General features: G+C 41.2%; 1 protein-coding gene across 1 annotated transcript in view; it reads right to left on the reverse strand.

Annotated features, from left to right (window-relative positions):
- Positions 1 to 1,038: 1,038 nt before the first annotated feature.
- LOC124721881 (inhibin beta chain-like) overlaps positions 1,039 to 21,966 on the reverse strand; it is a gene marked incomplete at its 5' end in the record, with an annotated part of 315,715 nt that continues 294,787 nt past the window's right edge. The window contains one exon of the mRNA XM_047247030.1: positions 1,039 to 3,420. Within this exon, the coding sequence (XP_047102986.1) occupies positions 2,695 to 3,420 (726 nt within the window). The remainder of the gene's footprint in view (positions 3,421 to 21,966) is intronic.

A 21,966-nucleotide genomic window follows, 5' to 3' on the forward strand; every position in this document is an offset into this window, starting at 1 on the left:
AACAAACAGTGCACCATAGAATAGATCTGATAAGCCTTCACAATAATACGGCCTTGGAGAATAGCGATGGCGCCCATGGAATACCACCGTATGGCTGCCCAAATTATTACCAATCCCCACCCCTCGACACCATACATTACTCAGTAGCTGGAAACAGTGTGAAACAAGACTCGCCCAACCAAATTACTTTCATCCATTGTTCCTTAGTCCAGGTTTTATGGCTTCGGCGCCACCTTTTCCAGTTATGGGCATTTGCATCACTGATGAGTGGTTTCGGTATGCCAGTTCGCGCTGTTATGGAGCTTCCTTCGTATTGTTTTGGTGCTGACAGGGTTCGCGAGTGCGACATCCAGTTCTGCAGTAAATTTTGCAGTTGTCGTCCTCTTACTTTTAGTACAATCGCCTTCACTCACCGTCTCTCAAGATTACTCAACATTCATGTCCGTATTGTGACTTAAAAGATGATGTTTTTACGCCCTCCGTCTATACCTTATAATTCTTCGATACAGTTCGTCTTGAAACACGAAACATTTCGGCTCCATTGGTTATGGTAGTACCCACCATACGGGCACCAACAATCTGCAATTCACTTTGCTGCGATATAATTGACTCACAACTTTAGTGTTCTGATCAGAAACTGACGCTTGCAACGCACTGAGGACATTGTACAGGTGCCGTTCGTGGTCAAATACCTTGCTAACCTCTGCATTTATGTTCAGATATCTGTTTCTCGCGGTGTTTCCATAATTTTCTTCGTCCGTTATAGACGCTGCATGTTGTATGTGAGAGATAGCGAACAATGTTTTGGTTTGAAGTTTCATTGCATCATTGCTTTCTAAATATATGTCCTAGTTGTGATATTATTTGCAGTTTCGTGCACTTACCAGTGAGTGTGAGAGAAATTAGAAAGGCTTGAAGAATATGATGCCTAATAACTGCAACTTACTGAACTTCACACTTGATTGCGTAACCAGCATAAGTAACGTCGGGAAAAAGCACAGGTACCGGTATCACTGTTGTGAAATGAATGTAAAATGGTTTGTAAAAAATGTTTTATTCATGAATGTAAATTACGTCAGCAATACAGATACTCTAAAGTTGCACCTGTAAAATATATGGAACTACCGCAATAAATACATATTGTGAATATCACAGGCAGACAGAACTGACAACACACGCCACTACCAGAAATTGGGATATTTTTTTCTGTTGCCAGAAGACTGCCAAATTACTTGTGAATTCGTAGAAGAAATCTCTTACAAAAACAGACCACACTTCAACAAATACTTATTATGAAATATGCTGGATAAAAATTTCTAATGTTACCATGAAAGTTACTAATATTAACGAGAAACTGTAACTTAAGTGAAACAAACTGGATAGTATTAAGTACACTTTAACTTTAAATGATAGATAACCATTCAAGTAGAGAAAAATAACAAAGTCAATTATTGTTTAGTAATTCTTATTTTTAAGTTATTATGTAGCTCACTGGAAAATTCAACATTATTAAGAGCTGCATGTAGTAGGACAAAATATCAGCGTAAAAATGGATTTAACAAACACAATTTTTATTTTAGAACTGAATGAATAATAATAATTTTTTATATTGATGACAGAATTGAGTGTCAGATGTACACATTTACTTTAAAGGTTACTATCTGATTCACGTGTAATCCATTAAGTAGCAGAACAGTTTGTCATTTGAAGAAAAAAATTATATGTTACCCATTTAAAAATAAGTGTCCTGCATTTTCCATTCATAAAAAACTGTGAAAGAAACGTTATTGTGTACAAAACCGAGTACTGTAGCCACTATGCTGTTCCCTTATGTTTTTAAAATGCTTTGCACCATTAAAATTACTCTTTATGTTCCTCTTGTAACACATAATGGTAAATATGTTTGCTATGTCTGACTGTAATGTTATTGCTCTGATTTGTGAAATTCATTTAGAAGCATATTAATTGTCACAATTATATATTTGTTACAATCATTGTATTGCTATGAGAAAAGCCATCCTAAAATGTAGTTTAAATTTTAAAGTTTGAAGATCATATTCTACATACTAAATTGTTGTTACATCGTTACTGAAGTAACAGAATATTACAGGTGTACAGATACTTAAAATAATAAAAAAGGAAATAGTGCCTTGTAAGGTGAAAAATCAATATGGGTAACTAAGCTTAATTATAACTTCTGTCTGTAGCTTGAATGGAAAGAGAGACTTTCATTTCATCATGTTTTAATAGCATAATCAAAACTATAGTTAAACATTACCAGAGTCACTGTACAATTAAAAAAATTATGCAATACATCTACACAGTGCTAGTAATAAATTACACATCTATAGTATGCCAACTCCTGCTTAATAATTTTATTAGGTTGAATGACCTACATATTTACCAAAATTTATAACAAATTAATACTTATATTACTAAACATTAGGCAGCATAAGAGCTGAAAAGATAAGAATGTAAGTGTCACCCAGTCAAATATCAGTCAGTCTTCGATTCTGTGTGTTTCCTCCATTGACATGCTAGTTTCCAATAAAACAGTCTAGTCATAATAAAAGCTGTGAAATTCAAATTGATGATATGAAGTTTGAATTGATGTAAATGACAATAAATGAAATGAGTTTATGGAATGTTTTTTGGAAATATATAGACACACAATGAGGGAGGAATGTTTTTATTCTAAGGACAACCACACTCATCAACAACCATTTTCGGGAGATCTCTCTTTATTATTTTGTTATCTAGACCCCAATAAATTAAAGACATTGATGAGAACTTGAGTGGAGCACAACAAGGCTGTAAACCTGGTAGGCTGTCCATCTTTCTATACTCCTCCAGTGGAGGTGTATGGAAGTTCACGTAGGAATCTGGCGTTCTGTGAGGTCCACCACAATCACCACGACAGTAATTTGCATAGTAACCACTAGGTGCTATAATCCAGTCTTCCCATCCGATTTCTGTAAAATTAACGTAAAATTTGTTTTTGCAGCAAGGACCTTTGTCTCCGTCAGTGCAATCCAATGCTCTTCTTCTGACACGTCTAATGGCAGTTGGATCTGTGTGGACTACTAGAAATGGACGCTGGGTATCATTGGATAGACCCAGACTGCTAGGGTGACTTTGAGAGTACAGGTCACTTGTGGAGTCAATACTGTTAATCACCCTAGAGAAACTAGTCTCAGGATGTGGCTTATAATCAGCATCTGGTGGCCGCTGCTGGAACAGGATGGCTTCCACCATATCAGAACAACCAGAACAGTCTACCAGAAGGCGCAGACGTTCTCTTGGAGCATGTCTAGCAGCATACCAGTTCTGCACTGTTGATGTGAGATCAAATTTCAGCCATCCCAGTCCTGATAGTGTGACAGGTAAGGATGCTGCCATTTCTGTGTAGTCATCGAACTCCTGCAAGAAATAGAAACTGATACATATTGGATAATACCACAACACACAATTTTTCAAGAAAACAACAGGTTATGACTGAGAAACATCTGAAATATCACAGTTACTCCATTTGTTAAAGACAACAGCATATTCTACTAACATTCCGATTCTGCTATTGAAGAGCACCATTAAGCATCAGCATACTAAATAGCTTTCTGCTTTAACTCATGTGTTCAAGATTCGTCAGATTTATAATAAATATGCACACATTTCTGAACAAACAATAATTTGGAGTATTTTCATATTTTAAATGAACAGAACTTCTCGCGAGGAAACCTATCTACACCCATATTCTACAAACCACTATGAACTACATGGCAGAAAACACTTCTCATTCTACCACATGTTAAGGTTTCTCAGTGTTTGTTTTGGGCATAGAGGACAGCAAGAATGGCTGCTTAAATGCTTCTGTGTAGAGAGCGATTACTATAATCTTGTCTTTGTGCTTCCTACGGTAACGATCTGTGGGGGACTGTGGTACATTCCTAGACGCTTATTCAGTACTGATTGTTGAGGCGTTTTAAGTAGGCTTTCGCAGGATAATTGACGCCTTTCCTCAAGAGTCTGCCAGATCAGGTTTTTCAGCATTTCCATGAGTGTCTCTTGGCTCAGACAATCCTGTGAACAATTGTGCCGCCCTTCTTTACAAACGGTCAGCATCATTTATTAGTTATAATAAGTATAATTCCACACACTTCACCAATATCTGGAGGTTGGCTCACAAGAGTTTTGCAGGAGATCTCTTGTTTACTATTACTGTGTTTTTCCAGTGCCCTGGAAATGAATGAAGCCTGCCACCTGCTTTATTTATGATCCATCCTATGTGATCATTCTGTTTCATATCTCCACAAATTGTCACACCGAAGTATATGTATGTGCGGACTAATTTCAACTGTGATTCATTGTTATTGTGGTTATTGGATATAGTGTTTTGTGAAGCGCACTGTTTTACGTTTATTGCCATTTGCGACACTTTGAAATATTTTTAAGACCTGACTAGATATCTGTGCAGATTTTTTCAGACATTATTTTTTTTTTATTTCCCTTTGTGTTTGGTAATCATTGTCACAGTAGCTGTCTCATGGTCACTGAACCAGTTTTTGTGGGCAGACTCAGAGAGGTCTGATCTATTTGTTGCCATTATATCTAATAATGTTTCCGTCGTGAGTGGGCTTCTGAACTACCGGTTCTAAGCAGTTATAACAGATTAATCTGCAAAGATAATCAGTATAAATGAATGTACTCAGATTGTTAGAACTTACATTCAAAATCAGTGAGAATGGTAGATGATGCTACAGCAGTAAATTTTAGTGAGGATTTTGAATGAACTGACTGTATTCTTGGTTATTCTGCACTACTATTTTCTTCCTAAAATGGTATGGAAATATATATAAAATACATTTGCAGTTAAAATGTGCATGGCATGGAAAGTGAAACTATCAGATGATGTACCAGGAGACACATATATAAGGATCTACCACATTAGCAATATTGATTACATGTGTTTATAAATGCCTGAAGAAGACCAGATATATAAATTAATTGAAAACTAAAACTAAACTCCGTCCGAATGGGCCATGGATGGCCGAACGGCACCGACAGCCGCCGTGTCGTCCTCACCCCACAGGCGTCACTGGATGCGGATATGAAGAACTTGCATAGATGTGGTACACATTTAATTTACAGATGAAGTGTGAAGAACATACATGAAACATTCTTGCATCACCAGGGTTCACACTGGCTTACCTCCGAGTCGGGTGTCACCACACAGGCGTGTGTTACTGGCATTGACTACAGAAGTAGACAATGAAGTTCATAACAATACTGGAATGTTAACTAATTTCTAACACAGTTTCTGAATCCAGAAGTCAACATAGATGGCTTTCTACGAATGCATAACCACTGTTTTGAAAGCTATTGATAAAAAACTGCAAGCTGTAGCTATCACTTTAAACTTAACCATAGCTTTCGATATGATGGGCCATAGATCTCTCCTTGAATATTATGGCATTTGGGCCCTATTAAATGAATTGACGCATTCATTTGTTAGCTACTACAAGGAAAAAGTAAACATAAAAGATGCAGAAGTACAATGCCAAGCAGTACCAGAATATTTGTCAGAAGAGTGATTCATCATCTATAAGATACTGTAGGAGCTATTAATGAGCTCTCTTCGATGCCTGATTTATATTAATGATATGAACGTGCATATTGATTCTCATAAAACAGTTCTGTTTCCTGATGACACAACGGTGTTTGTAAAAGCAGCAAAAATGAAGATTTCCATCATGGAATGAGTGTTATAAGTCAGCTCAGTTAATGGTCAACAATAAACTACATCATAATAAACTACAGGAAAACAGTATCAATAAATTTCCATAGCTGCTGAAATAACATCTTGCTTTACCCTGAAGTCATTGTAAATAAAGAGGCAAAACGTTTCTTAGTTTCTGTATATGAAGTGACCTTAAGCAGTGCAAACATATTGAGTACATCAGTTCCAGGATGATTACAGACTGTAACCTTTTAAGTGCCCCGAAAGGCTGAATAAATGATTATTCATTATTGTGTGTTTACGATGCATATCTTAATGCTCATCTGAAATATGGTCTCATATTCTGATGAAATTCCCCAGCAGATCAGGGGGCCTTCAGAATCGAGAAGAAAGTAATTACGGTTATTATAGGACGCAGAGCTGGACAGTCATGTAAACTACTACACTCCTGGAAATTGAAATAAGAACACCGTGAATTCATTGTCCCAGGAAGGGGAAACTTTATTGACACATTCCTGGGGTCAGATACATCACATGATCACACTGACAGAACCACAGGCACATAGACACAGGCAACAGAGCATGCACAATGTCGGCACTAGTACAGTGTATAGCCACCTTTCGCAGCAATGCAGGCTGCTATTCTCCCATGGAGACGATCGTAGAGATGCTGGATGTAGTCCTGTGGAACGGCTTGCCATGCCATTTCCACCTGGCGCCTCAGTCGGACCAGCGTTCGTGCTGGACGTGCAGACCGCGTGAGACGACGCTTCATCCAGTCCCAAACATGCTTAATGGGGGACAGATCCGGAGATCTTGCTGGCCAGGGTAGTTGACTTACACCTTCTAGAGCACGTTGGGTGGCACGGGATACATGCGGACGTGCACTGTCCTGTTGGAACAGCAAGTTCCCTTGCCGGTCTAGGAATGGTAGAACGATGGGATCGATGACGGTTTGGATGTACCGTGCACTATTCAGTGTCCCCTCGACGATCACCAGTGGTGTACGGCCAGTGTAGGAGATCGCTCCCCACACCATGATGCCGGGTGTTGGCCCTGTGTGCCTCGGTCGTATGCAGTCCTGATTGTGGCGCTCACCTGCACGGCGCCAAACACGCATACGACCATCATTGGCACCAAGGCAGAAGCGACTCTCATCGCTGAAGACGACACGTCTCCATTCGTCCCTCCATTCACGCCTGTCGCGACACCACTGGAGGCGGGCTGCACGATGTTGGGGCGTGAGCGGAAGACGGCCTAACGGTGTGCGGGACCGTAGCCCAGCTTCATGGAGACGGTTGCGAATGGTCCTCGCCGATACCCCAGGAGCAACAGTGTCCCTAATTTGCTGGGGAGTGGCGGTGCGGTCCCCTACGGCACTGCGTAGGATCCTACGGTCTTGGCGTGCATCCGTGCGTCGCTGCGGTCCGGTCCCAGGTCGACGGGCACGTGCACCTTCCGCCGACCATTGGCGACAACATCGATGTACTGTGGAGACCTCACGCCCCACGTGTTGAGCAATTCGGCGGTACGTCCACCCGGCTTCCCGCATGCCCACTATACGCCCTCGCTCAAAGTCCGTCAACTGCACATACGGTTCACGTCCACGCTGTCGCAGCATGCTACCAGTGTTAAAGACTGCGATGGAGCTCCGTATGCCACGGCAAACTGGCTGACACTGACGGCGGCGGTGCACAAATGCTGCGCAGCTAGCGCCATTCGACGGCCAACACCGCGGTTCCTGGTGTGTCCGCTGTGCCGTGCGTGTGATCATTGCTTGTACAGCCTTCTCGCAGTGTCCGGAGCAAGTATGGTGGGTCTGACACACCGGTGTCAATGTGTTCTTTTTTTCCATTTCCAGGAGTGTATATGAATTACTGGTAATGACACCATTACCATGGCTATAGATTATAGGACACACTATTGTTCTTAAAAAATATTATTTGGCAGTGTTTGTAATATGAGAAAAAATTGTGACATACAACATGGTAATAGAAGATCAAAAGGAAACTTTAGTGTAACCCCAACAAATACATGTTTTTGTCGGATAGGTACATGCTTATAGGAATAAAACTATTCAACAAGTAGTCACGTTATAGTATTTAAAACGTACTGGTAAATTAAATTTAAAGACACTAGAAAGATCTATTAGAGTTTAACTTCAGTATCACTATTTCCATTCAGTAAGTGAACTTTAGCATATGTACATATAGACACGAATATTTTGCTTTTTAAGCACAGATTTAAGTCAAGTACAATATCATTTAGCACACAATACAGCGAATGAATAAACAGGCTAAATAAATAAAATAGTGATTCACTTGTGCATCTGGTTTCTTCGATCTCGCGAAGTTTCTTCTGTGCTTTATTGCTATTGATTGTATGGTGATAAGCATATTAAAGGGTATTAAAGGGGTGATTGTGATAAATGTTGTGCTCCATAGCATCCTTAAATATCGAAATATATGAATAACTACAAAATACAGTTTTATAGGCTAACTGAGAGCAGAAAAACAACGTTTGACGACCTAATACAGATAAATACACATAGGTAAATCATTTTAAGAAGCTAATGGAGAATATTAAGTTATTTCCACAGTAAAATGTTACAGCGTCTAACTTCAGAGTAGAAATCATAGGCTCTTGTGCCATTATACTAAACGTATTTCCCGAGTATTACATTGAGAACTGTAGGAGACAATTCAAGTGTAAGGGAAATTTGGATCTGTTGACAATAAATTGGTGAAAATTTTTTGATTCAGTGAATGTAGAGATAGTAATCAGGTATTGTAGCATCGTTGATCACTGGTATTGAAGAAAATGCTAAGAAAGATACTGCTTCGTATCATACGTGGCAAGTAAATTATCAGAAGCAGACAACAGCAAACTTCCAGCTCTGAGGAGGAGATTGTGTTAAAAATTCATACATACTGTTTGCCACATACTACATAACCTTGTGCTACAGACAATAGATACAGATGGGAAAGATGTACAATAGTTCATTAACAATATCAGAAAGCTACTACACAAGGAGAAGGATATGCATTCCAGATTCGAACCAAACGGAATCGTTGCTCATAAACAGAAACTGAACGAAGTCAAAAGAAGCATAATGACAGCAGCGCATCAATCATTCAATGAGGTTGAGAGCAAGGTCTTATCAGCAGAGTTCGCGAAAGCGCCTAAAACGTTTTGGGCTTACTTAACATCTGCTAATATGTAAAATCAGTGACCGAAATCATTGCTTCCTTAGCCTGAATGATTTCCAGACATTTCACTCGTTGGAGGTGTCTGGAAAAACTGATCAGCTATTTCTTCAACAGAGCCACAAGCAACTAAACCATGTGCAGGGCAACACCACAGGACATATGCAGCCATTTTTTATCCTATAATGTGAAATTAGGGGCTGCAACTGCAACATATGGGATCCTCGTGCCATGCCGCAGTGTCAGTCAGAAGCCTTATACAGTTCTGTAACGATTATAATTTGTGTATCATCACGTCCTTAACTTGTGACCAATGAAGTTAATTTTAGTGAAATATACTCTTTTTCTTGTTTCAATGATCTCAAAGACTAGTGGTATATAGGGTGATCAGCAGCAACCTGAAAATCTTGTAAGGGTGTTGCAGGGTAGGTTGTGCAGAGAAATAACTTAAGAAAAAAAATCGACACATTGCGCCATTTCCGAGTTAATTAGCGTTGAAGTTAACCAGTGAGATTGTTGTACATGCAAATTAAACAGGCCCACCAGATATACGAGCATTCAAAAAGAAACGAGTCGGAGGCATAATTACAGAAACCAGTACCTGTATGTTAGAAGTATTGACCCTGGCTGTTGAGCAACTTGTCCCACTGTGGCATAAGGTGGTGAATGGCTGTCTCATAAACTTCCCGGGGCTGCGATGTTAACCAGTTCCGCACGTGCAGCTGCACGTCATCGTCCGAGGTGAATCGTTTGCCCCTCAGAGCCTTTTTAAGGCGACCAAAAATCGCGTAATCACAGGGAGAGAGGTCCGGGCTGTATGGAGGGCGCCAGAGAACCTCCCATTTTAATTTCTGCAGGAGTGTTGCTACCGTGTTGGCCGTATGAGGCTTCGCAATGTCGTGGAGCAGAATGACCCCACGAATGAGAGTGTCTGGTCGTTTTGATTTGGTCGCTTGGTGAAGGGTGGTCAAGGTTTGCGAGTAATGCTGAGTATTTGCTGTTGTCCCGTGCTGCATGAAGTGAACCAGAACGGGGTTATCTTGGATCAAAACGGTTCAAATGGCTCTGAGCACTATGAGACTTCTGCGGTCATCAGTCCCCTAGAACTTAGAACTACTTAAACCTAACTAACCTAAACACATCACACACATCCATGACCGAGGCAGGATTCGAACCTGCGACCGTAGCGGTCGCACGGTTCCAAACTGAAGCGCCTAGAACCACTCGGCCACCCCGGCCGGCCAGGGTTATCTTGGTCAAAGAAGAACGTCGCCATAACATTTCCTGCACTCGTGTAGATGGCCTTGGCTTTTTTTGGTGGTGGTGACCCTGGATGCATCCACTGGAGACTTTGTTGTTTTGATTCTGGTTCAAAGTGATGATACCATGACTCATCTCCAGCCACCACTTGTGCCAGGAACACGTTCCCTTGGCGGCAGATGTGGCCGAGCGGTTCTAGGCGCTTCAGTCCGGAACCGCGCTGCTGTTGTGGTCGCAAGTTCGAATCCTGCCTCGGGCATGGATATGTGTGATTTCCTTAGGTTAGTTAGGTTTTAGTTCTCAGTCTAGGGGACTGATGACCTCAGATGTTAAGTTCCATAGTGCTTGGAGCCATTTGAACACATTCCCTTCCCGAGCATAGTGCTGCAGATGAGCAAGACTGTGGGCCATTCGACATGCTTACTGGTGTGGTTGAAGACTGTGGGACACCCATTGGGCACGCACTTTACGCATGTGCAGTCGATCCTCCATGATCGTGTGAACACTTTCGATGCTCAATCCGACCATGGCGGCTATGGTTTTCACTGTCACTCGGCGGTCCTGGGTAATGAGTGCATCCACCAGCTGGACGATGTCATCGGTAATGCAGTGTGATGCTCCAGATTGTGCATCATCCTTCCCTGAAGCGCTTGTGCCACGCCTTGATCCTGGCAAGGGACATGCAGTGTTCGCCGTACACTTGTGACATTCGTCGATGAATGTCGGTTCCTCCTACTCCTTCCGCTGTCAGGAAACGAACAACACCTCTTTGCTCGTCTGTTGATGCCTCCAAGTCGCTGTTTGCAATGCGACTGGCAGCGTTGGAGGATTGATGCATGCTGCTGCTAGCTCTCTATAGTCACGTGACGTGCACGTGTGCCCTCTAGCGACGGGCTGTGAACTTCCACACTCTGGCTGGAACCACATCCTGTACACACACCACGATGTTACCCTCCTGTCACCGGTTTGCGCATTCCAGACTCCGGCTCGTTTCTTTTTGCACGCCTCTTACACAATTAGTGTCCATTGTACTCATGTTATAGATGATTGCGCACGAGACTGGTCAGCCTTTGACTCGGTATCGATCCTTACTATCGTCCCATGTCCAATTTTTGTATCGCTCTCTTGTTCAGTTTTGGAAAATCAAAGGAAGGAGCACATATGGGGACACCGTCTCTGGCGGGTAGCTTGAATTTGGGCGGGAACGGCCTGATTGGCTAACTTCACTGCTGATTATCTTGGAAACGGCGCAACGTATAGAATTTTTTTCTCAACAATTGTTTATCAGCACTACTTACCCTGCAACACCCTTACAATATTTTCAGACTATTTATGGCCACCATGCACATTAAAAAATCTACACAATGGAATAATGGCTTCTCTTTCAATCCAGCATACAGAAAATGACACTGCATTTCTTGTTGACAAATAAACTGAATTGAGAGAATGATTCCTCAGACTGGAACCACATATTCTAGCAGGTATTCAGGGATATTTTAATTATGTGTACATAGGTATACTTAATATGTGAACAGCAATATAAATGTTAGTTTAATGAAATGAAGTGAAAATAAATGAAAGACTACTGATACAGTAAACAGCCAATATTGCTAACAAACACTTTTAACACCCCATTTCTTACAGAGGTGGGCTGCTACATTTGTCACCAGTAAGTTTGGCAAGAGACGCAAGTGTTACAGGAACACAAATGGGAATCCCTGGAGGGAAGACGATGTTATTTCCGAGGAACGTCATTGAGAAAATTTAGGAAACCAGCATTTGAAGCTGTCTGCAGGACGATTCTATTGCCGCCAACATACATTTCACGTAATGACAACATAATTACACAAATTATGTATTTCCCGTATAGGAGAAGACAACTTTATCAGGCAGCGACTTTCAATAAAGTTGTCCTCTCCTGTACGGGAAATACATAATTTGTGTACGAGTACATGTTGTGACGCAGGAACGATGACATATGGAAGTTTGGGTCTGGCACTGATAGCCAAAGCGGTTAAGGCGGCCGCTCGCCTAAAGCGGGAAATCCAGGTTCGACTTCCGGTCCGACACAAATTTTCATTGCCGTCATTCCCTTATACAACTAATGGTTGTTCGTATTCGTAACTACGAATACATTTCATGTCTGTATGACAATACCAGAGACTGCATAATCTTGTGATCACTGTTCCAGCAAATTAAGGACGACAATAAACGACTTATGGTCGAGTATGGGTGAAAGTAGACTGTCAAATTAAGCTGTCTTGTCGAGACAATACGACACAGCCACTAAATCTGACTTCATTGCCACAATGAATGATTTTCTCATAGCGAAGTGAAATTACAATCAGAACACATTTCCTGGAAAGGGATAATTTCTCAGCTTTTAGTCATAGCTCTTTTCTTTCACTTCTAAATACTAATTTATGAATAATGAATACTTTGTGACGAGTGAATAAAATCTGTTATGCATCACACATCATACTAAAACCAATATACAATAGCTGCAATAAACGTTAACATACTGATTTGGTTTTACTTACAATCTTTAATTCATTTACTACTATGATATACTTAATTTCATGTGCGCATTGTTTGTCATTAGCGTAGTTCATATAAGTAACAGCTTTCAGTAATGGTTCGTTTTTTATATCTGCTTGTATGAGTTAAAAAATTGTATATGTTTACGCAGAGTGGGAGGGGGAGGGGTGGGGGGGAGAGCACATTTACCCAGTAAGGTGGAATGAAATTAGTAGGAATATTAATTTTTACAATGGTAATGTTTCAGCGGACTGGTAGTTTTTTATCATTCAGTTTTGAAGGATATGTAAATGACTAGAATTTCCATGCTCTGCAACAGCTAGAACCCCATTAGTGTTATTTATTGATAGGATCAAACGATGGAATTACCAGTTGTGATGGCGTTACTAATGATTGTGCAGAAAGTTAAATGGCTCTTAGGTCAGACAGTAGAAGTAGTTTGAAAAGTGGGAATTATTTTAAAGTGAGCCAGTGTTGGACACAAGGAAGGAATAGGGCAAGCTAGATTATTCTAGATTTTACTGATCACGAAGACTTACAACACCCAACACCAAGGATGAAGTACAGCAGAGGCTACTGTATGACATGTACCTGGCATCCGGAAACTAGTGCTGAATTGTATAAAACCAAACCATCCACTATTAACACTTGGCGACTGTCGACATTTGCATCTACATCAGAGCTCTAGAAGCAAGCGTGTAGTGCGGCGTGAATGGCATATGGTGTATCGCCATCATTTTAACCCCTTTCTATTCTATGTAAGGATCTCACACTGCTCAGGAATACTCCAGAAGAGAATAGACAAGCGTAGTGTAGGCGGCCTCTTTTGCAGATCTTTTGAATCTACTAAGTGTTCTGCCAATAAAATGCAGACTTTGATTTGCCTTCCACACAAACTTTCCCATGTGATGGTTCCAATTTACGTTTCTCGTTATTGTTACCCCTAGATGGTGCGGTGAATCAATAACTCTAAAATTTTAACAATATGAGTACACCATTATTTGAAATGCGCCTACGCCGTCTCTTCGAATACAAAGTACGAAATCCACTTCCGAAAAATTCCAGAAGCTTGTCTGTACGCACCTGTTTACTCCCACAGGATGGTCAGAAACTGTCTGGCAAGGGAACCTCCCCATCGCACCCCCCTCAGTTTTTCAAGGCCTATCCACTGTGCCAACTTATAACTAAATCTGAGGGGGGTGCGATGGGGAGGTTCCCTTGTGAGAAGCTTGTAAAGGTGTTGCAGGATAAGTTGTGCTGAGAAATAGCTATTAAGAGAAAGATTCGATACGTTGCTCCGTTTCTGAGTTAATTAGCATTGAAGTTAGACAACCATGCAGTTGCACGTGCATATTCGAGCGGTCTGCCACATACAATTAGTGTCATCTGTTCTCAAAGTGTAGATCATACCGCACGAGACTGGCCAGCCTTTTTTAAAATTTTCTGTTAATTCTGTAGATGAAAGCTGTGTGTAGTAAAAGAAACAAATAGCATAATTTTTGTCTCGTGGATTTTAGAACGAACTGACGTCGAAACTGCAATGCGCTCTTCAGATTTAAAATCAGAATTACGGAAACAAAGTGCTGTAATACAAAATGCAGAATATAAAACGTGCTGAATGGGCACTAATAAATTCTTAGCCAGAAAAACTTTTATGCAAGAGAAAAGCAATGGGAATCATGTCATGTAAATTCAAAGTGGATTGGAGGGGAAAGGCTGCAACGAGACTTTATGCGGAATCGCCGGCGATGAGTGCAAATGCGTGCCGACTCACATTACCACCTAGAGCTTCTTATCCGCAGCCCCGTCCATGGTTGGTTGGTTGATTTGAGGGAGGGGACCAAACAGCGAAGTCATCCTTCCCATCGGATGAGGGGAGGATGGGGAAGGAAATCGGCCGTGCCCTTTCAAAGGAACCATCCCGGCATTTGCCTGAAGCGATTTAGGGAAATCACGTAAAACCTAAATGGCCGGACGAGGTATTGAACTGTTGTCCTCCCAAATGCGAGTCCAGGTTGTTAAGGGGCTCCGGAACGCCCTATACTTGCAATGTTAAAATAACGCTTATAAATTACATCTTTCCTCACAAAGTATTTGAGGTAGGAAGTTGAACTTTTTACAGATTATTTATTGGAATATGGGCTACAACTTAACACAGGGATTTTACAAAATTTTAGTTCAGTTATTAAAGATGATTTTTTTTCAATTGTAATGAAAATTTACAACATTTTTTTGCAATTTTTTATTTATATATTCAAAAATATACAGTTTTTTGGAAAAAGGCTGTGTTAAATTATGCAGAAGGTACTGTGTAACATTTACTGCAAGTTTGAAACAAATATGTTTGGAAGATCCTTAGAAAACATGTAATTAGTATGAGAAAATAAAAGTTTTGGGAATCGAGCGACAAAGATTGGATTAACTTTTGAGTGCATTCCAGGTCCATAGGATGGATTATCTTCATCCTCTGCAAACTCCTCCTCCAGCTTCCTCTTGTTCCTCCTCCTGTTTACTCTTGCTTGTATTTCTAAACTCTTTACAGCCCTGTCTGCACCCCGAAGGCGTTCCTTGTCTAAAGCAAGCATCGCTCGTACCATGTTAGAACCTATCTTCATTCCCATATTTCTAAATACCTTGCACCTTACAATGTTGCCATCATTGAAAGTCGCAACAGCATCATACACACCAAAGTGAAGTGTTTCTATTCCAACAAATACAGTCTTGGGGATTCTCGACCATATAACACTATTTACACTTTCATTGGGGTTTTGAGTTTTTCCGTGAATACACTTTTTCAACAGTTCAGGTGCTGCTACGTCTCTGAAAATAGGTTTTATCACCTCCATTATTGCATGAGGCAGACTATGCTTATGAGTGTACACTTCACCAGTTAGCAATCCTTTGTTATATTTACACCAACTGTCTTCTTCTTTGGGACACAAGCTATGTTGGAGATTTTCATCGGTTGAAGAAGTATGAAAAAAAGAGCCCAAACAGCCTTCTTCATTTCATCGACACTTTGTGTATTTTTCCTAATAGCCATTCCATAATAGTTCTGTATTTTGTCAATTACACTGTCAGTTAACCTTCCCTTCCCATCCAACCCTTTACCATCACTGAGTTTTTGTTTTTTGTACGAAGCTTTCAGTCGCCAAAGTCTTGTTCCCATTCGCTTCTGTGCGTGTCCAATACACTCAAATTTCTGCACTACAACATCATCACCATAGCGCTTCAGTCCTTGAACATGTTTGAAACTTTTAGAATCACCGTCACCAAGGTAATTAACATATCGCACTTTATCACACGCCTCAGAACGCTGGAATATACTGGCAACACCAGCCACTTCCATTCCTCCACTACTGCCACTATAGTTAGCTTTGCAATTATTTTCATGTGTACCTTTATATTTTTGTGGACATCTACAATACTTTGATATTACTGCTACATCTAAAACTTTCCCTGTATACATACTGGTGGCAGATACTACACCATGAAGAGATGTGTGTCCCCGTTTATGCCAGGTACCATCGAACGCTGCAGTCAAATCTCTGTTACCATTATTTTCCATTACTGCCTCTTCCACAGCGTTCTTCATAGATTCTATACAGACATCTTCTACTTTAGACCCTATTAATTTATTATAGGTCGTAAACTTGGTTGGGGGATTTGGAAGATTCATGATGCCACAGAAAATTGCACCTGCAGTAGCACCCTTACCAGCTGAACGCAAGGAATAAACAAATCTAATGTTGTGTTCATAGATTTTGCTACCATTTTCTTCAGTTGCAGTTACTGCAACACTGTTCCAAAAGGTGGTCATGTATGAACACTTATCACATTTCAGTTGTATTTCACTAGCAAGTCCTACGTGCTTTATTATGGAGAGTTCCAGACCAACTTCACTACAATGAATACATCTTACACAGTTTGAAAAAATTCTTTTGAGAACCGACATATCAAATATTTCATTCACATACGATTCGCCCATAAAACATTCATAGTTTTCACTCATTGAACCAAGCTTCTTCTGTGAAGTATTTTCTTTCCCACTTTGACTGCTATGGGCAGGTGTACTTGAGAGGTTAGGTTCACTCACTTGGTCATCGTCTTTATTGTTTACAATAATAACACACACCTTTGGCTTTCCAACATTTCTCCTTTTCTTAAAAGCCTTCAGAGGATTTCTAATAACTTTGCTTTTACTCATTATTATACTTCAACAAAACAGAGACTCAAGAAACAGAATTAATTACGAATATTTTCGAGATAACGACAGAGTAAATAAACATGAAACAATCGACAATCACACCAGCGATATATATTGAACCATCACAGGTTAGCCACAACACATACTTTATCTCACATCACTAAAATGTACCTGATGAACACGGAGGTTAATAATAACACCATTTGACAGCAGTTTAACAGCGCCACAGTGGGTCACGCCCATGTAGAACACATTTCAAAAAAAATTTAAAAATAGTTGTAGTCTTCGTAATTGAATAAATTATATATCTATTAAAAGGTAACAGTCTGCAGATTCAGAAAACGCAAAAAAGTAAAAATTGAACTTTTAATGATTTTGAGCCTTTCCGGAGCCCCTTAACCATTGCGCCACCTCGCTCGGTTGCCAGCTACTTTGAGACTGACTCAGGAGGTCTAACGTAACTGTGCATCCGCACTGAAGGTGGTGGATTCATTACCCATTCAGGCGATCAGTTATATGAATGTGTAGTGTCTGTTCCTTGGGACAAGTCCCAAAGAACAGGCACCATGCGTTCATATAAGGGAATCATATCGGTAGTCGACTTAGATTTTTCTCTATCTCTCCCCCTCCTCCTCTCCCCCCTCTCTCTCTCTTCCTCTCTCTCTCTCTCTCTCTCTCTCTCTCTCTCTCTCTCTCTGTCTCTCTGGGAGACACAGAAGTTCTGTACGGGGTGTCCACAAAGACCCGCTATCATTAAGAAAAATCATAACTTGGGAAATGTTAGAGACATTTATCACCTCCCAAAAAATTTTACTCCTTTTTCTTTTGTTACAGATTTGACTTGCAGTGCATCAAAATGGCGACAGGCCAGGAGGAGGCTCAATATGTCATCTGGTACACCGAATCCTAACCGGTGAAAATGGTACTATGGAATTAACGACGTCAGTATGAAAGGGCATGAACAAGAAAAACAAAAATAATGAGATGGTTCAAAAACTTTAAAGAAACAGGCGATGTCAAAGACGTTCTTCAAAGTAGACATCTACCTGTTTGTCAAACACGCATTGCTAGTGAGCTTAATTTCAACACAGTCCTCGTGAGTAAGTTCATCGTGGATCACGCTAATTATAGTAAGCAAGATCAGCTATCCATAAATAGCTACATGAGCTGTTATCCCTATTTTCGTAGAAAGTGATAATGGTCCAAGCATTACAACCAAACGTTCGACCTCTGCGGTATGCATTCGTGTATCCCCCCATAGATGGTGACAATGACTGCCTAAAAGAGTACCTGTTTCCAGCTGAACTGAAGTTCCACAATTGTGGACGTGTGAATCGCCACGAGATTAAGATTTGGGGCACCTAAAATCAATTCAACACACCTGAAAACATCTATGATAGCCCAAAGCTTAATGTTTGGTATGATCTAATGCACGGTAGGGTGTATTTTTGTTTGAAGAGAAAACCATAACGAGAACTGTTTACCTGGACATGCTCGAACAGTTCCTGCTACCACAGATCGAAGAGATGCAGCCGTCCATCATCTTTCAGCGCGATGGTGTACTCTCACATTGGAATTTGAACGTGCGAGACGTATTAAATGACACATTTCCTGACAGACGAGTGGGTCGCAGTGGCCCGATGGCATGGCCCCCGCGCTCTCCCTATGTCACGCATTTAGACTTCGTTTTGTGAGGTTACGTCAAGGATGGCGTGTACACAACACCAGTCAATGACATCGCTACCCTTCCTGCACAAATCAGTGAAGCAATGAAGACTGTTGATGACGTAATGCTGACCCGTACATTGGCAGAACTCGAATACCTTTATTTCTAAGAGCTTCGAATGGGGCGCACATTGAAATTCTGCATAACAAGAAAAACTTTGAGGGCTGATAAACGTTTTACAATAACCCACAATGCTCTAACAATTTCCAAACTATAATCTTTTGAAATGATAGCGGAACTGTATAATGGTGATGGTGGTAACACAGGAAACCTACTATTAATTCGACATAGGCTTCAATATGAAAAGTCTTCTGACACCCTTTGATGTTCGTTCCAAAGGCCTCAGCCATGACTAAAAGAGTGCATGACCTCTTTGTGCAATCACTAGGACCAACAGTACAATCTTCGGTTAAGGCTTTCCGCTGACTTCTGATACACGGAAGGAGGAACTTGTTTACATTCCTCCTGGAGCACTGTGAAGAATTGTTGCTGGGTATTGGGGCTAAATGGTTTGACACGCGTCCTTGACAGAGATGTACGTACACGAGTGCAGGGAACTGGTCATCCACAGCCACTGAATTCTTCGATTTCGATAAAACTTGGTTGGAAAACAATTGTGCCACAACACGTCACGATAAACAGTTTATCAGTAATGAGAGCAGTTTTGAGTCGAAGTAGTACACGTTCGATTGCATAGCCTGACTTTACTGAGAGGTCATTCAATATCGTGTCCAGAGACATAGTATAGTTGTAACTACGAATTAGCAGAATAGTGTAGTAGTGGGTAGGAAAAAATCAGTTATCAGTTTTTAAATCCTAGTTTACGTATCTCATTATAGGTTATTTTACCTGAATTGAAACGTAGATACCGCGCGACTGCTACGGTCGCAGGTTCGAATCCTGCCTCGGGCATGGATGTGTGTGATGTCCTTAGGTTAGTTAGGTTTAAGTAGTTCTAAGTCTAGGGGACTGATGACCTCAGAAGTTAAGTCCCATAGTGCTCAGAGCCATTTTGATTGAAGAATTCCGAAATGGTCGCACAAGTGTTACGCACGATGAAGGAGCCGGACGACCGTTTACCGCCACAAATGAAGAAACCGCTGAGCGTTCACGTGAAATGATTCTCTTAGAGAGACGATTAACTATTGACGAAGTGGCACATCATCTGCAAATTAGTCACGGTTCTGCCTACGAAATCATCCACAACAGACTTGGGTTTCATAAAGTTTGTGCAAGATGGGTCCCAAGACAACTTGTACAGTTGCATAAACAAACGCGCTTGGACATCTGCAAAAAACATTTGGATCGCTATGGTAACGAAGGGGACAACTTCTTAGACAGGATCGTAACTGGTGATGAAACGTGGATCCATCGATACGAACCGGAGAGTAAACGACAGAGTATGGAATGGAAACATCCAAATTCGCCGTGCAAGAAAAAGTTCATGACCCAACCGTCTGCAGGGAAACTGATGCTTACGCTTTTTGGGAGGCACAAGGTGCAGTACTGGAGCATTATGGGGAAAGGGACAAAACAATAAACAGTGTACGTTACAATGAGATGCTTACTGTCAGGCTAAAGACTGAAATTCGAAGCAAACGCCGAAGATTGCTATTTTTAATAAAGCGGTGTTGTGTTGATGCACGACAATGCCCGTCCGCAGACTGCTGCTCACACTGCTGAAACGCTCCAGGAACTCAAATTTTAAGTACTGGATCATCCTCCATATAGTCCCGATCTTGCCCCCTTCTGACTATCACTTGTTTGGCCCACTCAAACAGGCATGAAGGGGCCGTCGAATTGCCTTGGACGAAGCAGTGAAAGAAGCGGTGCATTCCTGGCTCGCAGCTCAACCGAGAATCTTCTTTTATGAGGGCATCAGGAAGCTTCTAGAACGACGGACCAAGTGCGTTGAAACGCAAGGAGACTATGTCAGAAAAATGATGTTCTTGTAAGTTTCCTATTTGATTACAATAAAACTTTATAACTACTTTGCAGATAATAATTGACTTACCCTCGTATCTAACACATAAAGTAATGGGTCCATAATTGGACCCCATAGTAGTAACTTAAATAAATTGCACCAAAAGAATGGGGACTGTCTACCTCGTTCAAAAATATGACTATAGTCGACCATGAGTGGAAGTGAGCTCATTACCAATTTAAGAAATTATCACTTGTTAATGCTGAGAATGTTTGTAAGCTATTTGTTTATTTTATAATTATGTAATACACCTCATCGGGAACAATATCATAGTCAGCATCATTCAAGTACTACTACTATAACCAAAGGCAAATTTCGCCATTCAGATCTCAATTATTATTGTAAGTTCATACGGTATATGCAGCTCGTACTGCATTTACTCTATTTCTGTACTGATAACATAAGAGGGGCATGCCATCTACTGGTTGCAAAATATCATAGACAGCACAACAGAACTAAACGGACTTATTTGAAACCCCATAATGTCTTCCACTGCGAAGCATAAGTTTGAAATTTGGCTCAGAGGTACCTTCCTATAAAATGGTGCAAAAGCGTGGCGCCCTGCGACGGCACCCTTCGATACGGCGACGCTTCAGAAAGGTGTCGACACGGGTGAAAAAAAGGCCACATCTCAAAAGTTCATGTGAGATGAGGGTTAATAATGTCACACTGACACCATATTACACCACATTCTGACCAACTCCACCGTGAATGTGTCACACGATGAGAAGGTCGATAGACCCCCTCCTACCCAAAATTGTACCCCCTCATTTGCTGCCTCCGCAGTGGAGGTTAGGACCACGACACCTGGCGTTCAAATCTCGCAGTTTTTTCATATGTTTGGTTCAAATGGCTCTAAGTACTATAGGACTTAACATCTGAGGTCATCAGTCCACTAGACTCAGAACTACTTAAACCTAACTAACCTAAGGACATCACACACATCAATACTCACGGCAGGATTCGAACCTGCGACCGTAGCAGCAGCGCGGTTCCGGACTGAAGCGCCTAGAACCGCTCGGTCACAGCGGCCGGCTCATATGTGTGGCAAAGTATAACATTTCAGACACACCGCCGGTCAGAATCAACACGAAAAGACCTTATAAGGTGGTTTAAAGGGTGTCAATGAAACCACCTCTTCCTCCGAGGCGTTGATGGCCACACGTTTCGCGGACTAAGACGACAGTTCGCAGTGCGATGAGCGACAAGAAGATGTTCGTGACAACTTTTGACACTGCTGACACTCTCGGACGTTTCAACCTTTATCTAAGGACAATGTGGGGCAACATCCCCATTGAACATAATTGTACC

The sequence above is a fragment of the Schistocerca piceifrons genome, chromosome X (assembly GCF_021461385.2).
Source record: "Schistocerca piceifrons isolate TAMUIC-IGC-003096 chromosome X, iqSchPice1.1, whole genome shotgun sequence".
NCBI lineage: Eukaryota > Metazoa > Arthropoda > Insecta > Orthoptera > Acrididae > Schistocerca > Schistocerca piceifrons.